This window comes from Nansenia antarctica (genome assembly GCF_963989245.1).
Source record: "Nansenia antarctica genome assembly, chromosome: 3".
NCBI classification, from domain to species: domain Eukaryota; kingdom Metazoa; phylum Chordata; class Actinopteri; order Argentiniformes; family Microstomatidae; genus Nansenia; species Nansenia antarctica.
This window is the reverse complement of record NC_137688.1, coordinates 52421668-52443978: the sequence shown is the minus strand read 5'-3', so window position 1 is coordinate 52443978 and position 22311 is coordinate 52421668. Positions and strand designations below refer to the sequence as shown.

The window sequence follows — 22311 nt, the reverse complement described above, 5'->3', positions numbered from 1 at the left end:
TCTCTCTGATGGATTTTTGTTTTGTTTTTACAGCCTAAGGATGGCCTGTTTCAGTTGCATTGAGAGCTCTGTTGACTGCATGTTGTGCGTATACAGCAACAGCCTCCAAATGCAAATGCCACACTTGGAATCAACTCAGACCTTTTACCTGCTTAATTGATAAAGAAATAATGAAGGAATAAATAGCCCACACTGGCCCATGAAACAGCTTTTGAGTCAATTGTCTAATTACTTTTGGTTATTATATATAAGAGCTATAATTCATAAACCCTTCCTTCAATTTGGATGTGAATACCCTGAACCTAAAGCTGAGAGTCTGCACTTTAAGCCCAGTAAATTCTGTTGGAAATCTCATATAAGATACGTTAGATCCAAAGTATCAAGGAGTATTGCAGTATTGTGCAGGGCAAAACATATTCTGGAACAGAGGATGTTGTATACTCTATATTGTTGTCTTGTCTTACCCTATTTGAGTTACTGTGTGGAGATATGGGGAAATGAATATAAAAGCACTTTAAACCCATTGATTACACTACAGAAAAAAGCTATGAGGATTGTACATGAGGTCGGATATCGTGATCACACTAATAACTTGTTCCTAATGTGAAAAATATGAAGAAAATATGAAGGAAAGCAGAAATATTGCTCTATTGCTCTATTTAAAAAAAGGTTTAAATTATTTTTAATGAAAAAGTATTAGAACGGATGATACTGAAATATATGTATTAATTAATTGGATTATATAATGTAAGCATAATTGTTAAGTATAAACAGGGGTAGGACAGGCTTCTTCCTACTCCTTTTCGAACAATTGATAGGACTGTACTCTACATATTAGTTTTTTCCGTAGTTTCCACCGTAGTAAGGCGATGACGTAGTCTATGCAAATATGCAGGCGCGGTATGATGACGTATGGTACATCACATTTCCGGGTGATGGATTTGATGCGCGCAGTTGGACCCTACTCGATTTATGGGCCGTTCGATGGTAGCTTTCGATTTATGGGCCGTTCGATGGTAGCTTTCGATTTATGGGCCGTTCGATGGTAGCTTTCGATTTATGGGACGTTCGATGGTAGCTTTCGGCCGGGCCGGTCGGCTCGGCCCAAAACTGCCGCAGCCCACCGGTATGCCAGATGGCCAGTCCAGCCCTGGCCTCCACTGACCCAAACCCTAACCTAAACCCTAACCTTAACCCAAACCCTAACTTTAACCCAAACGCTAATGACGTTAGCAAACTAGCCCGCTCCTGTAACCCAGATGGCTTCCGTTTACAGCTCTGCAGCCAATCATAATGTGTCCAATCATATGGTGATACGTAACAGTAATAGGCGGTGGGCCGAAGCTGTCTATCTGCTTTCGTTTGTGAAATGATCGATCTACAACTACGGACTAGTTGATTTTTTCATATAAGCTAAATAGTTTTTTTTGGAACATGTTTCCGTCTGTTGGCAGACGATTTTCGATCGGCGTTTTATGAAAAGTAAACTTACGATCCATAAGTTAATAAGGAGAATGCTTGGGGCTACTATGCCGCTAACCAATCAAAACCCGTTAAAGCGTCACCTGACTTGACGTCTGCCAATGATATTCCTTCAAAATACGGAACTAGACGTAAACAACGTATTATCTGGAAAGACAAGAAGACTGAGTTGTTTCGGATAACTTTACTGTCAAGTAATGTTTCAGGTAAGATGTGCATGTCATACTAATTCATATCACATATTAATGAACAAGTCCATGTCATGTTGTGTCAATACAAACATGTTCTAATATGCTATTTTAGTGAAAAATCCGACCTATCGTCACCCGCGATTGTGAAGCTAATTAATTAACAAGCTAGTTATCTAACTTTAAAGGGTACAATAGCTAAGTTACCAATGTCAACTATGTCTATTCTCAATTATGTCAATAATAATTGTGCCAAATTGGGACCAGTAACATTAACTTGTGTGTGAGTATTATATGTGTGTGCAAGCATGTTTTTGATATTGTCAATCGTCTCACTTTTACGAGGTGAGCTGGTAAGACAAAACCCAAGACTAAGGGCCGGTTTCACAGACAAGGCTTAAGCCTAGTCCTGGACTAAATCACACTTTCAATGTAAAATCTCCATTGAAGATGCTTTTTAGTCCAGGATTAGGCTTAAGCCTTGTCTGTGAAACTGGCCCTAAGTGTATCTTCACTTGCCTTGCCTATAATTGACGAGACTAGACAAAGATTCAAGTGTTAGAGAACATTTATAACACTAGTGTGTTTTCGCAGTGCAAACACAGACACATGTCTGTACATGGTAGGTTGTTAGATTTGCATGTGCATCTCCCTTTCACACATTTTGTTTTTTTGCAGGAGCAGTATACTAGCTCTAAAACTGCGACTGGGGCTGGGGGAAGGGACATCCAGTCAATCTCAAAGAAATCTCCCTCTATCTTCCAGCCATGGCTCATTGGCGGAGGGATGTCTGGCTGGCTCTTAAGGGACCTCCTGTATATGGCTGCCTGGTAGTTTGCCCGCTGACTATGTTTGTGCAAGGCATCCTTATTTAGTGGTAGACTTCGGTCATTGCACTTCCCACTCTTAAACATTTGACACCTAGCTAAATGTACATCCCTACAGCCTTTGTGGTCGTAGAGGTCGCATGTAAATGCCTCAATTTCCTCATAAAGCTCTGTTGGCAGTTGAAAAGCTGTTCCCAACTTTTGGAAAGTAGCACAATGCTCTTTGTTGGACAGGAGTGTTTTTACGGCCTTCACTTTTCCATTGCCGTGCAGTGCACTCACTGTATCACAGCCGGTGAAACAGTGAAATCCAATGAGCGCATCAGAGACTTCATCACCAAGATGGCTGTGTATTCTCTGTACGTGTATGGTGTTTGTTTGTCCCTTTCCCTGTGTGGAAGTACAGGTTTGCTCCTATTTCCTTACAGAAAGCGATAGCCAGTACAAACACATCTGTGTCAGGACTGCTGATCACAACATGTAAGCTATACTGTGAGGCATGTTCACAGTGAAGCAACAGCAGGGTGTCTGCCTCCTCCTGTATTGAGAACAGTGTGAGCAGTGGTAAAACCTCAAGTTCTGTGCCACTGCTGTTGACTCTGATCACATGACACTCAGACCCATGTCCAACAATCAAAGTGATGTCTTGAATTTGGTTTTTCCTGGACTTGGACCATGTCTCAAAAAGAAACTGTTGTAGGTTTTCTTTGTTTTGGCCACAAGCCAAGAACTTGGACCAAAGTCTTCTGGTCAGCTGAATATATTGTTGTCAACTGCGCAATGTGCAATATTCGAAAACACCACTTGAAGGGTTATGTGCAATATATATTTATACCAAATGATGCCATGTCCAGGTGGAAACTGCTGCCAATGTCACTCAATGTTTGTTGCTGTCCTGTTGTTTACTTTGCCCACTGTATGTTGTATGTATCGTCTCTGTTGCACTTGAAGCATGAAAGTACCATGCCCAAGACAAGTTTCCCCTCGGGGACAATAAAGTATAATCAATCAATCAATCAATCAATCAACTGACATCCTTTTGTTGCTCGTCGACCTCGTTCTGCATTCTTTATACTCAGTGTTTTGTAGGTGTCAGGGACACAATGCACCACTTTAGATTTACTCACTTTGGCTGCATTGATCAGGTACATTAGTGCACTGTTGGCAAATCTTCCAAATGTATCTTGGGGTTTCATAGCCTGTACTAGTGCCATTGCATCCCACACCCAGGTTGAGCCATCAGGGATTTCTACGGTGGCTGGTGGATTTACTGATCCTTCTAGAAAGTGCATTAATTTGGCTTTGTTTTCACAAGAGAGCCATCTATGTTCGCAATTGCTGCAGGAAAGGGTCCCAGACTATAGACCAGCATTTCCCCTATGTCTATCTTCCTCACTGTTCCCACAACAATAGCAAAAGTAGTAAAGCTTCCAAAGTTATAGCCTAGTTTATTTAAAACTCTCCTAATCTGTTTACCAAGGTAACCCCAGATGCTCAGCCCTGGACTGCACTGCACATCTTCTGGACCTGACCTGGCAGGGCTGACCCTGACCCATTGATGCCTTGTTCATATCTTGTTCATGTCATATCTTAGCTTGTTTATATCATATTGTTAATAATGTCCATGTCATATCTTAGCTTGTTTATATCATCTTGTTCTTATAAATAACTTATATTGCTATAAAAAACCTGCAGCCTCCTGTAGGCCTACTGATTTTTCCCTTCTCTTGTGGGCTCTTTCAATGTTTCGTATGTTGGCATACTGCATATACATTAGGGATGCAACCTCAGCAAATATGTTCAAGTCAAGACTAAAAACCCATCTTTTTAATATTGCCTTTAAATGACTAAATAATTAAATTAAGATTATAAAAACCCATGCTTTTAATATTGCATTTAAGTTACAAAATAATTAAATTAAGATTATATAATGATTAAAGCACTTTGAGCTGCAACGTTTGCAGGAAAAGCGCTATACAAATAAAGTTATTATTATTATTATTATTATTATTATTATTATTATTATTATTATTATTATTATATAGCATTGTCTATGGTAGCCAATATTACCGTAGCTGGCACATCTGGAATGTAACTGTCTACTAGGTTATATTTTTTTACAGCCCTTTCTGCAATTTGGCTTTCTGCAGTGTGAAGATTCACCCACTGTAGAGAACAATGTACAAATTTGGTCCAACTTGCATCTGAAAATGCAATAATATTGTCCGTTCGGTTTGTTAAATGCATACAACACTCCATAATTCATCACATCTCGTTATTTTCCCGTGGTTGCTAGGGTTAACATCCAGTCGGTTGCTAGGGTTAACAGCCAGTGTTTACATTTCGGGGTCCTAATGAAGCCGTACTCGAATTCTGATTGGTTTATCAACTAGAGCGACCAGCGATGTCCCTGAGCAGACAGACGATTAAAAAACTAGTTTGTGAAAATCTCAGACATAAATACAGCTGCCAACAAATGGTTATAGACTAAAGATAATTACTTAATATCGTATGTAAGAGATCGTTTACTCTGTAGATGGAAAAAGATAAACTTCGCGATAAACGCGTTCGGCCCACCACCTATAATGGCAGGACCCCGATCAAATTCCGACAACCGTTCAAATTCTGTACCTGCACCGCCATAGGAAACATGTGAGAGTATTGGAACTGAGCCGTAGTGTGAGCGTATTGGAACTGAGCCGTGATTTCAGTCATGGTCACGTGCTGGTACTGTACGACGATCATATGACTTGCTTCTTCGAAAATGACAGCTGGGAATAGCCAGCAGAATTCAGCACTTGTTATATTAATCATATATTTATCTTATGCGAGTTGTCAACTGACTGAATTGCAGGTAATGGTCTATTTGAGGTCTTTAACAATGATACTTGAAATGGAACGGAATGCTGATGCTATTTAGTTCAGGATCTCTCCGTTGATTCATGTTTGTATCTGATTTCATTTGTTATGATTAAGGAAAGCATACTGCTACATTATTGTTAATCTTGGAAACTCGTTGTAAACAGTATCCTACTTAGTGTTGTGTATTTGTGTTAAATAGGTATGTCATCTCTGCAGCGGTATTATCCAGAATTCCACCGCTTTGGGCCAGTTCTGCGCCTCTGCGTCTGGTCTGGTTGACGGTCGCTGCTGCTTGCGAACTAACAGGACCGATGCTGACTACGTCATTGGGTAGGAATTAGTGCTTTTAAAACAACCCAGTAACACGTTCTTCATCCGACGGTAATTAGCCATTCAAAGCGTGATCTGTCAACATAATGTAGCTCAATATTACACCTGTAGCATGTAAGTTGTCCCGAACATGTTATAAACGAGGAGGGAAATCTGTCCCATACCAGTCACACCTTTAGACTAGGCTTGATTAGAATCTGATTTTAAATAACATTTCTAGGCTTAGTGTTGATTGATACAGTGAACAATCCAATGTAGCCTTTGCACTACTGCTGGTTTGCACATCCCTGGTCAATGTGAACACTCTTTACCCTTTTTTGCACTACTGCTGTTTACAATACTACATTTTTGCACATTGCACATACCTTTGATATAGCTTCTTTTATACATCTGTATATTAGATACTGTACATAAGCTACCTTAACTGTACATAGCTATACCTCTAAACTACCATACTTGCCATACTGTACCTATCTCTATCATTGTCGTGTTCTTATATCACTATTTGCACTTCTGGGTAGATGCTAAACTGCATGTTGTTGTCTGGTACTTGTACTCTGCAATGACAACACAGTTGAATATAATATAATCTAAATACCCTCAATCTATTTAGAAAGGGATATGAATGTACAATGCATCTTTGTTCATGCACGTGCCTATATACAGTACACTTCATATCTCCATTTCCTGTATGTCTCCATGTTTATTCAGGTTGGATCTTTCAAATTGTTCTTTAACCCATGTGGAGGAACTTCATGAGGCATATATGGCTGCAATGATGTATGTACATTTACAAAATATTTGAGCTTGTTGCTATATTGTAGATTTGATTCCTTCCTTCTCTCCTATATTAATTAACTTTCACTTTCTCTTGTATGTTCCTCTTGCAGAGATCTGTCACTCAACCCCATTGTAAACCTGAGTGATTCCATCTTTCAAGGCTTTAATCAGCTGAGCTCTTTGTAAGTACAATGTATTAACCATTCAACTGTGATTACGTCTCTTTCATCTTTCATCACTTGAAATGCATATTTTATTTCATCGTTTGATAGTAACACCATAGGCTTTCTTTCTCTTTGGCTTTGTAAGGATTTTGCCTTCAAACTTGCAATGTCCAGGAGGCAATGCATCCTGGGAGAAAATTGAGGTTAAGGGTGGAAACCTCCTTTGTGAGGGTCAGGTGAACCTCTGCAACCAAACTGAACATATGTGTAGGTCACTTTAATGTTTTCTGCTTCTATTGAAACAATGATGTCACCGTTGTTGCGATGCTCAAATGAACTGGTATCAATGTTATAACTGACAACTGTCATATTTCTTTCTTACCATTGTATCTACAGCCATGAATTGCTCAGAGAACTCCTTCTGTGCACCTTATGGCCCTGGCTGGTTTGAGTGTAGCTGTATGGACGACTTTCATGGATACAAGTGTCTTCGTCAGGTGAGTAGCCTCCCTGTTTCAAGGAGAAAGGTGTACCAGCTAATATACAGACAAATGACACTTAGGAGAATGGCATAAAACTAGTTTACTGTCTAGTAGTGTTTACAATGTATATATTCATATTTTGTCTTGGATGTATTATTGAAGAGCAAACATAAATTGTTATAGTACCTCAGAATATTAACTGTGTTTACTGGTTAAGCGCCATAGAAACATGTATGTGTGTGTGTGTGTTGCTAACAGGGGGAGTTCCCTGGAGTCCCGGTGTTCGGGGCTCTCGGGGGCTTTATGGTACTGGTCTCCATCCTGCTATGGCTCACCCAGAGACGCAAGGCCAAATCGGTTTGAGTTTGCACCTGGGACCTTTTGAAAGGGACTGACCTCCCAGATTATGGCAGGGAAGATAACTGACACACTGGACTGTGTTTTAAGACTGTTTTATCTCTGAGAGGCAGCTATGTTTATTTTTGGGGAGATTTCAAACTGACCTAAGTGGACATAGTGGTGAATTTATTGTTCTAGATTATTGTATCATACACTAGTGAGTATTACTTTTTTATTAAGAATATTTTGGACAAGCTTGTTTTTTTATGGTATTTTAAAGCTGTTTTATCAAACAACTATCACATGTTAGTGATTCAATTCAGTAAGCTGTAGTCATTTTACTACATCAAAATAATGTTAAATAATAAAATTGTGTTCCACAGAATTTGATAAGACACTTTTGTCTGTTCTGCCAATCATGTTTACAGAAATGTTACTGTAACAAAGGAACGTTATAAGTGACGCATGTGACTATATGAATTTCAGTAGGAGCAATAATACAAAATAGCCTATGTTGCATATGCAACTATATTGAGTCCACAAAAAATGTCAGACCATATCAGAAATAAGAAATTATTGTTTTGGGAGATAAGAGCAAAACACATTGCTTGCAGCATCAGTGTTGTAATGTTCTCTTGTACGTACACATTATGCTGTAATAACAACATGCTGCTATGGGTTGCCTTTTGTATTCTATCTTGTAATAAAGACTTCATACGCTGAAATCAGTGAACTCAAGTTATATCCACTGTATGGTGAATACAAATATGAAAGGATTTACAGAAACAACAGCCACTTGTACATTACTGCACCACATATCTGAGAGAGCCAGCGCGTGCTTGCTAGAGAAATGTAAAACCAGAAGACTCAACCATTCCTGGCCTTCTCTGAAGTAGTGCGAGGTAGTACATACACTGCTTTCATAAACCCACAATGCTCATATCACTGAAGTTGGGACAAGGTGAATTATGTATTTACAAGACACCACATGACAGTCAAACTGCCTTCCTGCCCATTCCATCTGAATTTATAGCCCATTCGTTCACTGTTCAATTGAGCAGTAAATTAAAAACCAGTCTGTTGATTTGCTGTTGGTAAAAATCCTTCTTATGAGTTTGTAGAACACTTAGGGGAAGTCATTAGGAAAACACTTTGTCTCCAAGAGAGTATCTAAAGCTGATTATTGTCATGAGCATTCAACCACATTGGTTCCTCATTAACAGCCTTGATAAATAAGTGCAATGAAATGTTGTGCAAACGGGGAACAGCATTACATTTACGCTACAGTGACCCAAATATCTGCAATAACACTCCCTATGTTTGTCATGGAAATATATGAATCAGTCTTGACCTCACTCCATCTTGAGTTTTTCATTTGACCCTTTCATGCTTCACCATACTTTGACCCCACCACCACCTCTAAATTCCCAGAGGCCTTGTTCAATACCTCTTAAGTGCAGTTTCGTCATCCCTTCCTTAAAATGAACATTGACTTTACGGAGCCCTCGTCTCTTTAACAGTTGTGTACCTAGAAGTTTGGCAAGTGAGGATACTACTAGTACTCCCTAAATCCTCCTGCAGATTCATCTCTACTGGAAAAACACACAGGGACTTTGTTTAAAAAGCATATGCCATTTCAGCTATACATTTATTTTCATGCCAAAAGCGCTGTGTTTCTGTGTGTGAATGTTGCAGACTCTGCGCTTATGGGACGCAGAGACTCGTCGTCTCTACGTGGACCTCACTGGTCCACATTTTTCACCCGCAGTACCACAGGGACTGAGGTACAGGGTATCATGCCCAGGTCTGTGATGACCAGGTCAACAAAGTCGGGGGGCGTAACGTCGTAGACTAGGTTGAGGAGGCCCAGGGAGCTCACGCTCTGCCAGTGCTCAAGCTGCGTCTTCCCCTTCCGGGTCACGATCAGGTCATCGGGGTCATCTGGTAAAAAACGACCGGCCAAAGAAGAGGGTTAGCAAAAGTCTTATTGCTAGCTAAAGTCAGTTTGCTTCAATTATGTCTCAACTCCCATTTAGGAATATGAAAGTAATTGGTCATTTGCTAATAATGCACACTGCAACATAACTCGCTGGAGATGAGCAACACAGAATAGCGTGATTGATTAACATCATACTCAGTAATTGGCAATTGTGATGTCTCCAGTAATTATGTGATGTCATCCAAAAGTATATATTCACTTTCATAGCATATAGATAAAAAAAAAGCCATAATGCAACTAGCAAAAAGTATTCTCCTGTGACTGAATGGCAATGAAGACTCAAACTCAGCATCGACAAAGTCTTTGTGAGAAAGGCTATGGCTTAAAACCTAAAAGTAACAACGGTCATATTCCAAGAAAATGTATAAAACCAATTATTGATTGTGGCTTCAGTTTTAGTTTTTAAATGTAACTACAAGCTAAAGCCTAGAACATACACTTTTTAAAGTTATTATACCGAAACATACAGTAGTATTATATTGTATATAAAATATTGTGGCTTCCCTCTATGTGGTTCTACTTTAAATAATATAATAAACTGAAGTGAGATGAATGCTTCCACATTACCAAGCTCGTTGGACACGAAGGAGTCGGTCTGCACCCTTTCGCAAAACTTGTAGGTCTCGCAGCACACCAGCACGGGTACATTGAAGGCCTTGGCCACCAGGGCGATCTGAGATGTCCCCACACGGGACATCACGTAACCGTTGGCTAGCAGTGCGTGGGCACCCAGGAACACCTTTGAAACCTAGGGGTGGCGGAGAGACAGAGTGACATATGAGGAGCATGTTAAGAAATGTACAAATCATTGAAACCTTAAATCATACATTTTAGAGGAATTTTCATAAATGTCCTATTTAGAACTTGAGCAGTACACATACACAATAAGATTATATCAGATCTTGTCATCAATATATATATCAAATGTCATCACTCGATGGTCTGCATACTATAAATCGACAAACGACCTATTGTAGTGGCACCCTGTTTTGCCCTGCAGGAGGCGCTCTTGGTTTGTGCTCACCTCAGGTAGGATGTAGGAGAGGGCGGAGATGAGGACATAGGTGCAGCTGATTCCTCTCTGAACCAGGCGCCTCAGGGCCTCCCTGCCCTCCAGCCGGGGCCGGCTGTCCACCACAATGACCCGGAACTTCCTGCTCTTCTCAAAGGCCTCACACAAGATGTGGTTGACCAGGGATGAGCTGGGGGGTAGACAGGACATGAGAGGTAGTATTTTGGTGTTGATTTGTCGATTCGTTCACAACTTAAGTTTCATGCTATCAATCGATCAAACAAGTAATCAAACAAAAAAGAACAATGCTTCATTATCAGGCCAGTTCATGACAGAATAGTGGTGCTCTAGCAATGGCAGCTAGCAACCGGTGCTCCTACCCTGGTAGTCTGCACTGATATTAGAGGACTGGTAACAGCAGTGCAACAACTTCGTGGCTGGACTTTAGTTCAATTTCGGCCTTCAAATGCCATCAAAGGGGGGAAATGTGACATGGAAATATGTCAAAATGCATTAGATAGATAGCTAGATCTTCATAATGTTTTTTGCAATGCTTGTTACAAAGAAAAGGTCTATAATACTTTGAAATTATATTAAACTAAGATAATACGATGGTTATCATAATTGTAAAAATGTTTATTAACAAAGAAAATAATTACATTTGTGGTTCTCTTCCTGCTTGTTTTCCCGTGCCGATGATTCGCAAGGCATTCTGGGGTTTCATAACACTCAGTTTGTGGCTCTCTTTGGAGTGTGCATCTTAAAAACCTCAATTTGGAGGGCTATGTAGCCCTACCACTTGGCCCTACCCCTACATGAAAACAAGAATTGGGACACCCCTATCCTACACTTGAACACGCAAAATGGAGGGGTAGGGCTAAAATGGAGGGCAAGGGATGAAATGGGATTGTGACAATATGTGACAAATATGTACATGTAACTTCAGAGACGGCTGTTAAATTGCTGGGAATTGTGGGAGATCAGAGCTGGTTACTCAAAAGCATGATAAAAAATAAAAGGAGGGCGGCCAGAAAACAAACAAATAAAGCAACCGAAGAGACAAATCATTCAGAGTAGTATCTAAATCAAGATTTATACATTTGGATAGCAATGACTACAATTCGCTGCTATATTAATAGGCCAACAGAGCACATGCCAAGGAAAAAATGTAACAGTATCTTCCAAACTTTTTTCAGATGCTGTCTTTTAGACCAAATTGAAAAGTTATTGGGAATTTGAAGACATCTAATGTACTTACCATCCATAAACTAGAATGACATCTCCGTCACTGATCTTTTCAATGGCGCACTTTGAGATCGCTTTGGCTGCCAGAATTATCTTCTCATCTATGTAACAGTCTATACATGTCTGCAATTTGGTCTTGGCCTATTGGGAAAGTGAATATCGATAATGACAAAAGGAAATTGTGAATGGAATATGTATAGTCAAGTCCTTCTCACTTGTATCCCCATATGAAGTTCCCCTTCATTCAGCTTGTCCTTCATTCACAGAGTAGATTCGACACTCACCTCCTCCTCTTTGCATTGACTAGGAATATTGGAGATTTCTTTCTTGATATACTTGATTGCATTGCCCATACTTGCTGACAGGGGGCGACATTGATTTAGAAAACTGGAAAAAAAAGAGGAAAAAAAAGACATGGTAAGCTACATTTTGTAAGGGATGATTCTCAAGTCAACATAACAATTGAGTAAAGATAAACAATCGCTCCTAGTTTTTCTGCCATATTGCTTTCACCTAATAAGTCTGAGCATACCCGTGAAGGGGAGGGCAGAGGGATAAGATAGGGGGAGGCGGTAGCCTAGAGGTTAGAGAGGCCGGCTAGCAATCGGAAGGTCTCTGGTTAGATCCCCGCCTCAGCAGGGAGTTGTTTGTGAGCTGGTGACTGAAGGGTTGCTGGCATCACTACTGCTGTTGTCACTACTGCTGTTGTGCCCTTGAGCAAGGCACTTAACCCATAATTGCTCCAGGGGCACTGACTATGGCTGACCCTGTGCCTAGTGCAAAAAATACATTTTGTTGTACTCAGTGCAATGACAAAAAGGTTTAATCTAATCTAATCTAAAAAGACAGCTCAGGCTCCCAGCAGGGTCCTGTACCTGATATACGGCTTCAGCTTGTTCACAAGGTCTCTGGACAGCTCCTCGTTAGGAGGGGTCGTGTAGTCCCTGATGACCTGTGTGGAAAGGACAGAGATGGATTGGAGTTGTAGCGGCAGTGATTATGTGAGAAAATGTGTAGGCCTGTAAACTAAAGTGAATTCACATGTAAGAAAGCAGGAAAGCAGGAATTCACATCACATACCCTATATATCGCACTTAACACAGATCAATAAAAACACACATGATGAAACAATTTCATTTTAAGACATGTGCTTTTTCTGTTTTTCTGTATGTGTTGTAATGGCTAAAAATGCTCTAACGTGTCTTCCTGTCATTCCTGTGTATAATCAGTATATCCTAAGTTGATTTGTTCCTGTACTAACGTCATAGACTAAAAGGTTGACAGTATGTTATCTGTTCTAACTGCTCTGGAGTTCTACATGAATGCAAGTTTGGACATTGTGTTCTGATTTACCACCTTACTTCTCAGTACAGAATGTGACCTTGCTCATTCTGCCGGGTAGGCCGTGTTAAATCTGCCACTTGACAAGATAGTGTGCCCTTCTGCTTTTACTGAGAAAGATAAGGTACACACCACCTCATTGTTTGTAAAATCACGCCACCCTCGAAGGGGGGCCTGCTGACCTTGTGCATCTGATCTGGAATAAAATAAGTGTGAGATCTGTAAGGGGGGCTTCTGCCCAAGCTTACAGATCTCATGACCATCTGTTATGTACTGTTTGTTTGAGGAGCCAATACTTTGCAAACTATTTGATTAAAACTTATTAACGAGTAAATACTGTGTACCATCCTGTTGGTCTCCTGTCTCACCTGAAGACCGTAAGGTTACATTTCCATTACAGTGTCAACAGTTTGTTCATCGCCAACACTGGGAGTTTTCATTGTTGTATCTTGCTGAACACCAGCCTCACGTGTGGTGTCGTTTTCATCATGAGCTCACATGCAGCCAGTGCAAATGGAGGAATAGGGATGAGTGGAGGGAGCCACGTTAGATGATTGGGACGCACCAAAAAAGGACCAGTAGGCCTGTGGTCTCAGTACTGTACCTGTTTGAAGGCGTGCAGCAGGGCCACGGAGCGAGCGTTGGAGCCTGCCACGATGCCCTGGGAGTACTGCAGACCCAGCCGCACGATGGAGGGGTGGATCACTGTGGAGGGAACGCTGCAGCAGACCCAACCAATCAACCACCGATCATCCAGAGAGGAGCAAAAGACTTGACTGTACGAAAGAAGCCCGTTTTGCCCACTCGCTCTACTCATTTACACAATCAAGACGTGATCAGATACTTTTTTTCATTTTGGAGATAACATGTCCAGTTTGGCAAGTTAGCAGTCTCTTATCAAGAAAGACTTACAGTAAGTGCTGTGGAAACAATCTAGAGTGCCAGAATAAGGTGAGGAAGCTTCAAATGTAGACAGGGGCGTCCCAGACAGGGGCGTTCCAGACAGGGACAGCTAGCTACCTGATTTGCTGAGTGAGAGGGGCTTTGCGGCTGTACTGGTGGAGGTGAGAGAAGAGGCTGACTTTGTAGCCGTAGTCAGACCGGAGAGGGATCTGAAACACAAGACAGGGTTCATATTGAGTTCACTGTCAACTAAAGCCTCTGGAGTTCAGAGATCAAGGGTGGGTAACAATAGATGAGGTCCCCCATTGAGAAAAGGGCCTTGGGAGGATAAACCAAAATACAGGGTTCTGACACAGCAGGATAATACTATTTAGGGATTTGGGGGAGCAATTATCATTGAGAGCAAAAAGGGTTTGTTGGTTTGAATTGTAATGTAATTGGACAATTTAAATAATTTAATTAGTTAGGCTAATTTAGGCTATTGTGTAGACTGAGGTAACCTTCAATCCCAGACACGGACAGACTGTCATGTCAGTGCCATGTATTCATTATCAAGTAGTGCTGCTTTGGATTCAAACCACAAGACCCTTATAGCTTTCTAAAAATGCATCACCCCTAACATAGAAACCTGTATACACAACAGAACAAAAACCTGCACAGCAACCAGCCCTGTGCCGTAGGTTAGCACAGAGCATATGAGGAAAAACAGAGAGATACCACCTACTGGAACGAGTTGTGTATAGCAGATCAAAACAGACAACGCACCAGTTTCACGTATTAACACCTGGCATAATTCTCTCTCTCTCTCTCTTGTAATGTTTCTACTCCTGAGTTGAAAGAGGTCATTATCCAAGGATAAAGGGGTGATATAAACAAAGATGATAAAAACAGACAGTAAAACTCAAAGGCACACCACACGGAGCCAGACCTTGATGCCTGATACCTTTTTAGCGGCGTCGTGCCCTGACGTCTGAAAGAAATGTGAGGGAGGTAAAGTACATGCGGTGAAAAGTGGTGGAAGTACTGGCTCAGGTTAGGTGAGGCTAGACTGCTTGACAACTCCCCCTTTTTTTTTTTAATAGCCCTGTCCAGAAAGAATCCTGTAGCCCCTATGATCCAGACACGCACAAACATGCAAAAGATTTCACCTTTTCTATCATAGTGAAAAGCTGAGCTACTACCATCTTGCTTATACTCATCGTCTAGTGTGGAGGTCATGGGTTTGTTTTTAGACAGACCAAGAATAATCATTCAATATTGGCAAGTTGCTCAAACATCCAGCCATGGAAAGAGAGCATTATGTCATGAAAAACAATAAATGCAGCAAACCTGTTGTCTTTCCAATTTCTTGGCTAGTTTTTTCACGACTGCCGGGTCATCAGCTTGGACGTACTCTGGCAGTCTCTTTACCACTGGAGGGGATAGCAGGTAAATAGGAAGCTTTGAATAATGGTCAATATAGATTATTATACGTTACTACAACAGTGGCTAGCAGGCTTTAATAACAATTAATGCATTAGAATATGGACTGTCCTTACAACTCTGCTCTGATACTCTTAATACATTCAAGACCAGACTCAAGACGCATCTGTTCACTCACCTTCTTACCGCATGGCATGGGTCCTGACTAACACTATCCCCCTGAGCTCTTAAACCTTTTATTTTTTAAATATGATTTTATCTTCTGTATCTTTATTCCAGGGATTAAAGCAAAAACAAATCTCCTGACGGGAAAAAAAATTCAGGCCAAATCGGGGCCGGTGGCTTTCCGTGCGCAAAGCGCGCGTGCGATTTTCCTTTCTACGTTCTAATGCTTTGACTTTTCTTTCGAAAAATGTGAACACATTTCCGCGTTGTAGAAAATCAATGACACATCGCTAGTCAACTAACACGGCTTGTTTTGTGAGCCTGCTGACAATGTAAAGTAGTGTTCTAGTTAACTAGGTAGCAGTCCAATCCATTTCGCTGCAGTATTTTGGCTTGACTAGCGAGTTTGGGTTGTGATTCTCAACAACGTTGAAACGTAGTTTCACCCTTTTCCATAGTTTTGAATAAGAAATGTGTGGACTGACGATGTAGCGCAGCCTAACTTATTCTAATAATTATTTAACATACTTTTATTATGATAATTATTCCCCCCTCCTCCCAGACTTACTGTACATGGTCACATTATTATTGGATTGGTTGTTTGCGTGCCGGGTGAAGTTAGCTAAACATTTAACCTGCTAGCTAGCAAGAGAAACATAATGTCACTCTCCAAAGGTCTAAAGAGGAAAGTTGACGGTGGAAACAGGGCATTTAAAGAGGAATGGACAGCAAACTATAGGCTACGTTCATCCTACCTGGTTTCATCAATGCAAAGCCGTTGTGAGACTCACATTTTCCGTGCTCACAATGAATGTTCCCTTCCACCTATACATGCGAGTCGTCCTTTTCGTCAATGAATGCGATAAAGACGCGCTAGAGGAATCGATTGATGCATAAAAACCTTGAGAACTGCCGGATTAGAGTGACGTCCATAATAATAATAAATAATAATAATACATTAGACTTATAGCGCTTTTCTAGACACTCAAAGACGTCCATATCACCAGATAGCCAACAAATAGTGACCGATGGGAGATGCCAGTTTTCTCATTAAGTGAGATTTAATAGCCTAATATTATTTTTGCTATTTTTAATGAATGGCTCATTGTAATCATTATCCATAGTAATGTAGCGTGTTTGCTCTGTCGTTTCAGGAGCATATAGACTAAGCGGATTCAGCTTTTTTTTTTGCGCCGATTTTGTTGTCAATGTTTTTCATAAAATTAAACTGCATTTGCTTTGTTACTGTTCACATGTGTGGTGCAGTCACATTCACATAGCCTATAAGTAAACATTAAGTTTGAATGATTTACTGAGCTGGCGTTACTTTTTTCAAACCACACACCGCATGTCGGCTATTTCAGCACCACGCACCATGTCCACCTACTTCTCACTATGAGGGGTTCAGCGTCAGTGCACCCCGCTCTGTTACTGTCGCATAGTTGTAGCCAATAAAGGCCTATATGTAGGCTATATAGGCTATTATATATCATTTATATACCTAATACCAACATCAAAATAGATTGTATGCCTCTACAAATCATATTACACCAGGTAAAATCCGTCGCAACTTGGAATAAATTGACGGAAATCCGTCGTAGCGACGGAGAACTTTAATCCCTGTTATTCTGTTTTTTTATTTAAAAATGTGTCGTGCTACTCTTTGTTTTCTGTACAGTGTCCTTGAGTTTGAGAAAGGCACTTTTTAAGTATTATTATTATTATTATTATTATTACAACGCACGCACACACACAAAAGAGCCATCTCTGAGACTGGTAGAATGGTAGCTGAATGTCACGAGGGTTGACAAAATATACCTGGCTGTAGCTCATTCGGTGGAGCCTTGGGCTTGCCGGAGCCGGCTTGCTGGCTTGGCTCTCCCTTCTTGCCCTGCTTGGAGGCCCTGTCAGCCTCCTGCCGAGCCCGCCTCTCAGCTTTCAGCTCAGCTTTGCTCTTGGCAGGCTTGTCTGTCGAGATGGGAGGTTCAGAGGCAGGCACAGGTACAGGCGCAGGCACCACTGAAGGAGCTGGGGAGGGGAGACCAACACACCAATGAGGAGGTGGATGCTAACAGAACTGCTGGCAGAGTAGACCAAAAATAGGGAGGGGCTTCCAGTCGCATGGATTCCAACAGCTTCTCCGAAAAATGTAAAAAGGTAGGCCTATTCAGCAACAATCCGATTACAACCCAGTAACAGCGACAGTGTAGCTTTTTTGAAAACAAGTCAAGCTAACATTTATCCTAGGTCTGCCCATGCATAAACAGCTACGAGATGGCGGCAGCCTGAGAGTGCCTTGTGCCTGAAACACACTAACACATTACAAACAAACCAAATCAGTCGTGTCATTAGTAGAATACAATACCTTTCTGTGTTGGGATTTGCGTCGCCAGTTGAGCCGGAGATGGAGTAACTGGCTTCTTTTCATTCTCGCTTTCCGACGGACCCTTGTTATCCTTCTTTTCCTTGATTTTCTTCTGCTGTTTCTTCTCTTTCCTCAATCGCAGTTTCTCCTCTTTGGTCAACTCCCTTCCTTCAGTCTTGGAGGAGGGGGGGGACCATGAGTTAAATACATACAGTAGCTCATACAGTATAATGCTTCATGTGTATTGCTTGCATTAAAGCTACCTCATACATAAACATTTCAATTACCTTTGCACGTGTAATGTCGACATCTTTCTTTTCAGGTCCATCTGCAACACAAGCAATACAATGAGTGTGTCATGTGGTGAAGTTGTCTGACTTTATGCTAGCCTCATCACAGTACTTTAGATGCCAACTATCAACAAAGATAGTTCTTGGTGGTTACAGAATAAGTAGCTAGCTACTGTACAAGTTACAATCTGTCATGACAATTAACTTGCAGCATCTGCATCCCAGCTCAGCTGACACTAGACTAGTGCCATCTGGCTAAGCTTGCCCAACTAGCTAACTAGCTAGTTAGCTCAATATATCCAACTGGATCGGAGGAGCAGCTAGCCTTCACTGTTTTAATGTTTTGCAATTCATCAGGGCCAGTATTAATCGTTTTCAATTCATGAACAAATCACATGATGCAACATCCATAAGAAACATGTAACAGCATTGTTGGCATGAACGTCACCCACTTCTGTGCTAGCAGTTTAGCTAGCTAGCAACGATAACAACATCTATCAAATGACTGATGGATGCCCAACATGAACATTAACCGTACACGAGAAGTAAACTGTCATGTCAAGAAAGTGTAAAGTATTATACACTAGGTTTTAGCTCTTTTATTTGGATAGTGTTGGACGCTGTCATTCTTTACCACACTCACCTGTGTCTCCGCAGTCGGCCATGTTTACGATAGCTTGGCTCACTCGGAACTCCACGCTCGTAGCTGTCAGAACCAGAGCCGACCCTGCTGTAACTGGTGCAGGGTGGAATTCACAGCGCCGTCCTGCGGTGGTGAAGTATCACAGCAGCTTCTCATGTAGTGAATAGTTAACTTACTGTATTCAAGTGTGATGATTGTGTGCGTGTGTGTGTGTCTGTGGGTGTCTGTGTGTGTCTGTGAATGAGTTGCTTGAGTGCTTGTGTGCATTCCTGAAATCCCTCCTCTCCTCGCCCTATCACACCCCAGTGGGGTCCTCTTCTCTCCCTCCACCATGCCTTATAGGTTTATTATTATTATTAGATTTATTTGAGATTTAATTAGATATAATTAAAACCTCATTAGGTTTGCTGCCAAACACTCGTTAATGGTCTCACCCACACCAAGAAGTTGAAAGACTGCTTTGTTGATTAGGTCATGTTAGTGGTTAGAGGTTAGAGTGGTTATGTTTGCTCTTCTCTCTCTCTCTCTCTCTCTCTCTCTCTCTCTCTCTCTCTCTCTCTCTCTCTCTCTCTCTCTCTCTCTCTCTCTCTCTCTCTCTCTCTCTCTTAGGGTTGCCACCTTTCAGTCAGAGAAATAAGGGACACCCCTCGCAGTAGGGGCCCCGCTCCTCGGGACCACGACCACCACGGGCCCAAGGGCGGGGTGGGGGCGCCAGTGTTAGTCAATCATAAGTTAAGCATCGTTTCAATAAAGCCTTAAGGGCTGCCAAGTTTCACCAAAAGTTTGGAGTGAGATTTTTTTGGCGGTGGAGCGACCCAAAACTGTGCACGTTTTGGCAGCGGCGGCCCCTCTCTCCCACACAATTATTTGAGCTAGTTTCCTGCAATTTTACATGTTGTTCATAATAAACCAGCACAAGAAATACAAATAATTGTAACATTTGATAAAACAAGACAAATTCAGACAATATATCATATTTATGTAAGTCTTAATAAACAAATACAGTAGCCTACAGAGTCTAAAAGAAAAATGGGCCCCATCAACAGGACTCAGCCCCTTGGTCAGCAGCAGAAATACCCTTGGTCATCATCTTATATACAGTGCATTGCTCATAGATGGCTATCATGTTATACAGGACATACCAGGGTTTTTCCTGGGTCCGAATGAGGCCTTTGGGATTGTAATAATAATAATAATAATAATAATAATAATAATAACAATGTTATATTATGTTATAGTAGAGAAACAAAAAACAGTTACCAAAACTGTAAAGTTGCAAAGTAGGCCTATCATCTCACCCAAATTAAGTGAATATTAAGGGAATTTTAGAAACGGTATGCCATAGTGTCTTTGAGATAAAGGATACAATCCGTTTTCACACTCGTGTTGAATAACAGAAGATTAATGGAGTGGGGAAAACATGAGTGTGAGAGGACGGAGGATGATGAGCAAAGTCCCATCATGGATAGTTCACTGCCAATCTCTCCTCCATCACCCCGAAAAAGAGAACAGACGATAAAACAACTTGCGATTTGAAAGTACCAGGCTACCAGATACGTACATGCACATATTTTGCTACCAGGGTTGCCAGACTGAATTGACCATTTCCAGCCCAACCAGTCTAAAAGCTGCCGAATCCACCCGTCCAGTGTGACCAAAAGTAGCCCAATCTGGCAACACTGCTTGCTACGTTCTAAGACTTACGTGCAGCTCGAGTGAGCACAGGTTCTTCCAGCAGCGCGCGCCTCCCGCTTCGATTGCAGACTCAAGTTAACGCGCGTGCAGAAAGATGCCACGAAACTCGTGTCCGGTAGCTTTATTTAAAGGAATTTCTCAAATAAAAGACTTGGCAGCTCTGTATGATATATTGGAGGAATCACGCAATGCGGGTGGATTGAAAATACGGAACAAACAGCGTTCCGTATTGGTTCAAAACGGGACGCATCTTTTAACTGTCAGATACGGAACGATTCCGTATTTTAAGGGACGGGTGGCAACCCTACTCTCTCTCTCTCTCTCTCTCTCTCTCTCTCTCTCTCTCTCTCTCTCTCTCTCTCTCTCTCTCTCTCTCTCTCTCTCTCTCTCTCTCTCTCTCACATACACATTCTTTCCCAAAGCCATACAAATATTATGTATGTTGTGCATGCATATCTGTGTCTGTCTGTCTGTCTGTCTGTCTGTCTGTCTGTCTGTCTGTCTGTAATTGTAATCTTCTCATAATAGTTTTTAATTGAAAACCCTACAAAAAGTGCATATTATTAGCTAATTTAGTTTCCCCTTAGATAAAAGCAGTAGACCAGCTACAGTTAGCTGTCTGTCAATGTCCCATGTAGCTGTCTGTCTGTCAGTGTCTCATGTAGCTGTCTGTCAAGATCCCATGTAGCTGTCTGTCAGTGTCCCGAGTAGCTGTCAGTCAATTAATACAGTTGCAGTACCTAGAGAGAAAATGTCCAAACTGCATCTTCACAGGCTCAAGTATAGTGTGATGTAATCTCACAAATCACAATGATGACAAAGACAATGCCATAGGGATAGTCTTGGGATGTGAACATTCTGGGAGTCAGGCAGTTGGAGAAAGACTATGCATTGGTAAGTCCTCTGTCCTATGTAGCTGATTATGAGTTAGTATTTAAACTTTTGTTCTGTTCCCAGGTCTTCAAAATGGACAACATTGGATTGGGATCATGACAAGGTAGGAACAAGGGTTTTCATTCATTCATGCTGGCTGGAATGAAGCTTTGGCCCTAAAGCTGTTAGATGCACTCTCTCTCTATCTCTCTCTATCTCTCTCTCTCTCTCTCTCTCTCTCTCTCTCTCTCTCTCTCTCTCTCTCTTTCTGGTCCAGTGGTGGGCATGTTGCTGTATTCTGTGGTCCTGTTTTGGTCTTGTCTGGCATGGTGGCATCTACTACTCTGATACAACTGTGGCTCTATCATGTGGTTACTGTGTCATTTGAAGCACTGCAGGTTGCATTTGCATTGAGTGCGCACACACACACACACACACACACACACACACACACACACACACACACACACACACACCAAGACATAACTGTAAGGGATTTGATGTTTGTTCAAACAATGTCTACTGAAGAAAGAAAAAAACAGTCTAAAATGGTTTCTCCCCTGCTCTGATTGGTTGATAAGTTGGTTGGTAATTTGAGTTGTGTAAATAGTTGTTTTGTCAAAGTGTAGAATGGTGTGACTAGATGTCTTGGTTTGTGATGGGGACTTCAAACGAATGTGCACACCCATGTTTTGTTTGGTTTTACAAATATAATTGTCTGATTATGACAATCTCAAGGCCAGCAGAGAAGGCTCCCAACTTTGAGAAATTCCTGATTAATTTGTATCAATGTGTTTTTAGGTTAGAGTAATATGCATGAACTTAAAAAAAAAAAAAAAAAAAAAAAAAACTTCTCTGTCCTATCAATTCAGTCAAAAGCAAAGGTTCAACACATATTATTTTG

At 41.2% G+C, this 22311-nt stretch overlaps 2 protein-coding genes across 2 annotated transcripts; one reads left to right on the top strand and one right to left on the bottom strand.

Moving 5' to 3' along the window:
* Positions 1–5261: 5261 nt before the first annotated feature.
* On the top strand, positions 5262–8163 carry atraid (all-trans retinoic acid-induced differentiation factor; the record flags this gene model as incomplete). Its single annotated transcript, XM_080525123.1, has 7 exons — positions 5262–5351; positions 5559–5689; positions 6401–6469; positions 6580–6651; positions 6779–6900; positions 7030–7130; positions 7374–8163. The coding sequence occupies 7 exons, from the start codon at positions 5262–5264 to the stop codon at positions 7476–7478; spliced, it is 690 nt and encodes a 229-aa protein (XP_080381249.1). The 3' UTR covers positions 7479–8163.
* A 955-nt stretch (positions 8164–9118) lies between these two features.
* eif2b4 (eukaryotic translation initiation factor 2B, subunit 4 delta) lies at positions 9119–18869 on the bottom strand. The gene is made up of 13 exons (XM_080525654.1): positions 18840–18869; positions 18194–18234; positions 17907–18081; positions 17360–17569; positions 15284–15366; positions 14072–14163; positions 13656–13770; positions 12586–12662; positions 11995–12097; positions 11724–11851; positions 10478–10655; positions 10021–10201; positions 9119–9395 (listed from the first exon to the last, which is right to left on the bottom strand). The coding sequence occupies exons 1-13, from the start codon at positions 18859–18861 to the stop codon at positions 9196–9198; spliced, it is 1605 nt and encodes a 534-aa protein (XP_080381780.1). The 5' UTR covers positions 18862–18869; the 3' UTR covers positions 9119–9195.
* Positions 18870–22311: the final 3442 nt, after the last annotated feature.

Excerpts from the sequence above, each read along its gene's own strand:
- eif2b4 (XM_080525654.1), bottom strand. The coding sequence starts at position 18,861 with ATGGCCGACTGCGGAGACACAG. Across the intron at positions 17,570-17,906 it reads GCAAATCCCAACACAGAAAG|CTCCTTCAGTGGTGCCTGCG; the intron begins GTATTGTATTCT and ends TCCCCTCCCCAG. Across the intron at positions 9,396-10,020 it reads CTTCGTGTCCAACGAGCTTG|ATGACCCCGATGACCTGATC; the intron begins GTAATGTGGAAG and ends GTTTTTTACCAG.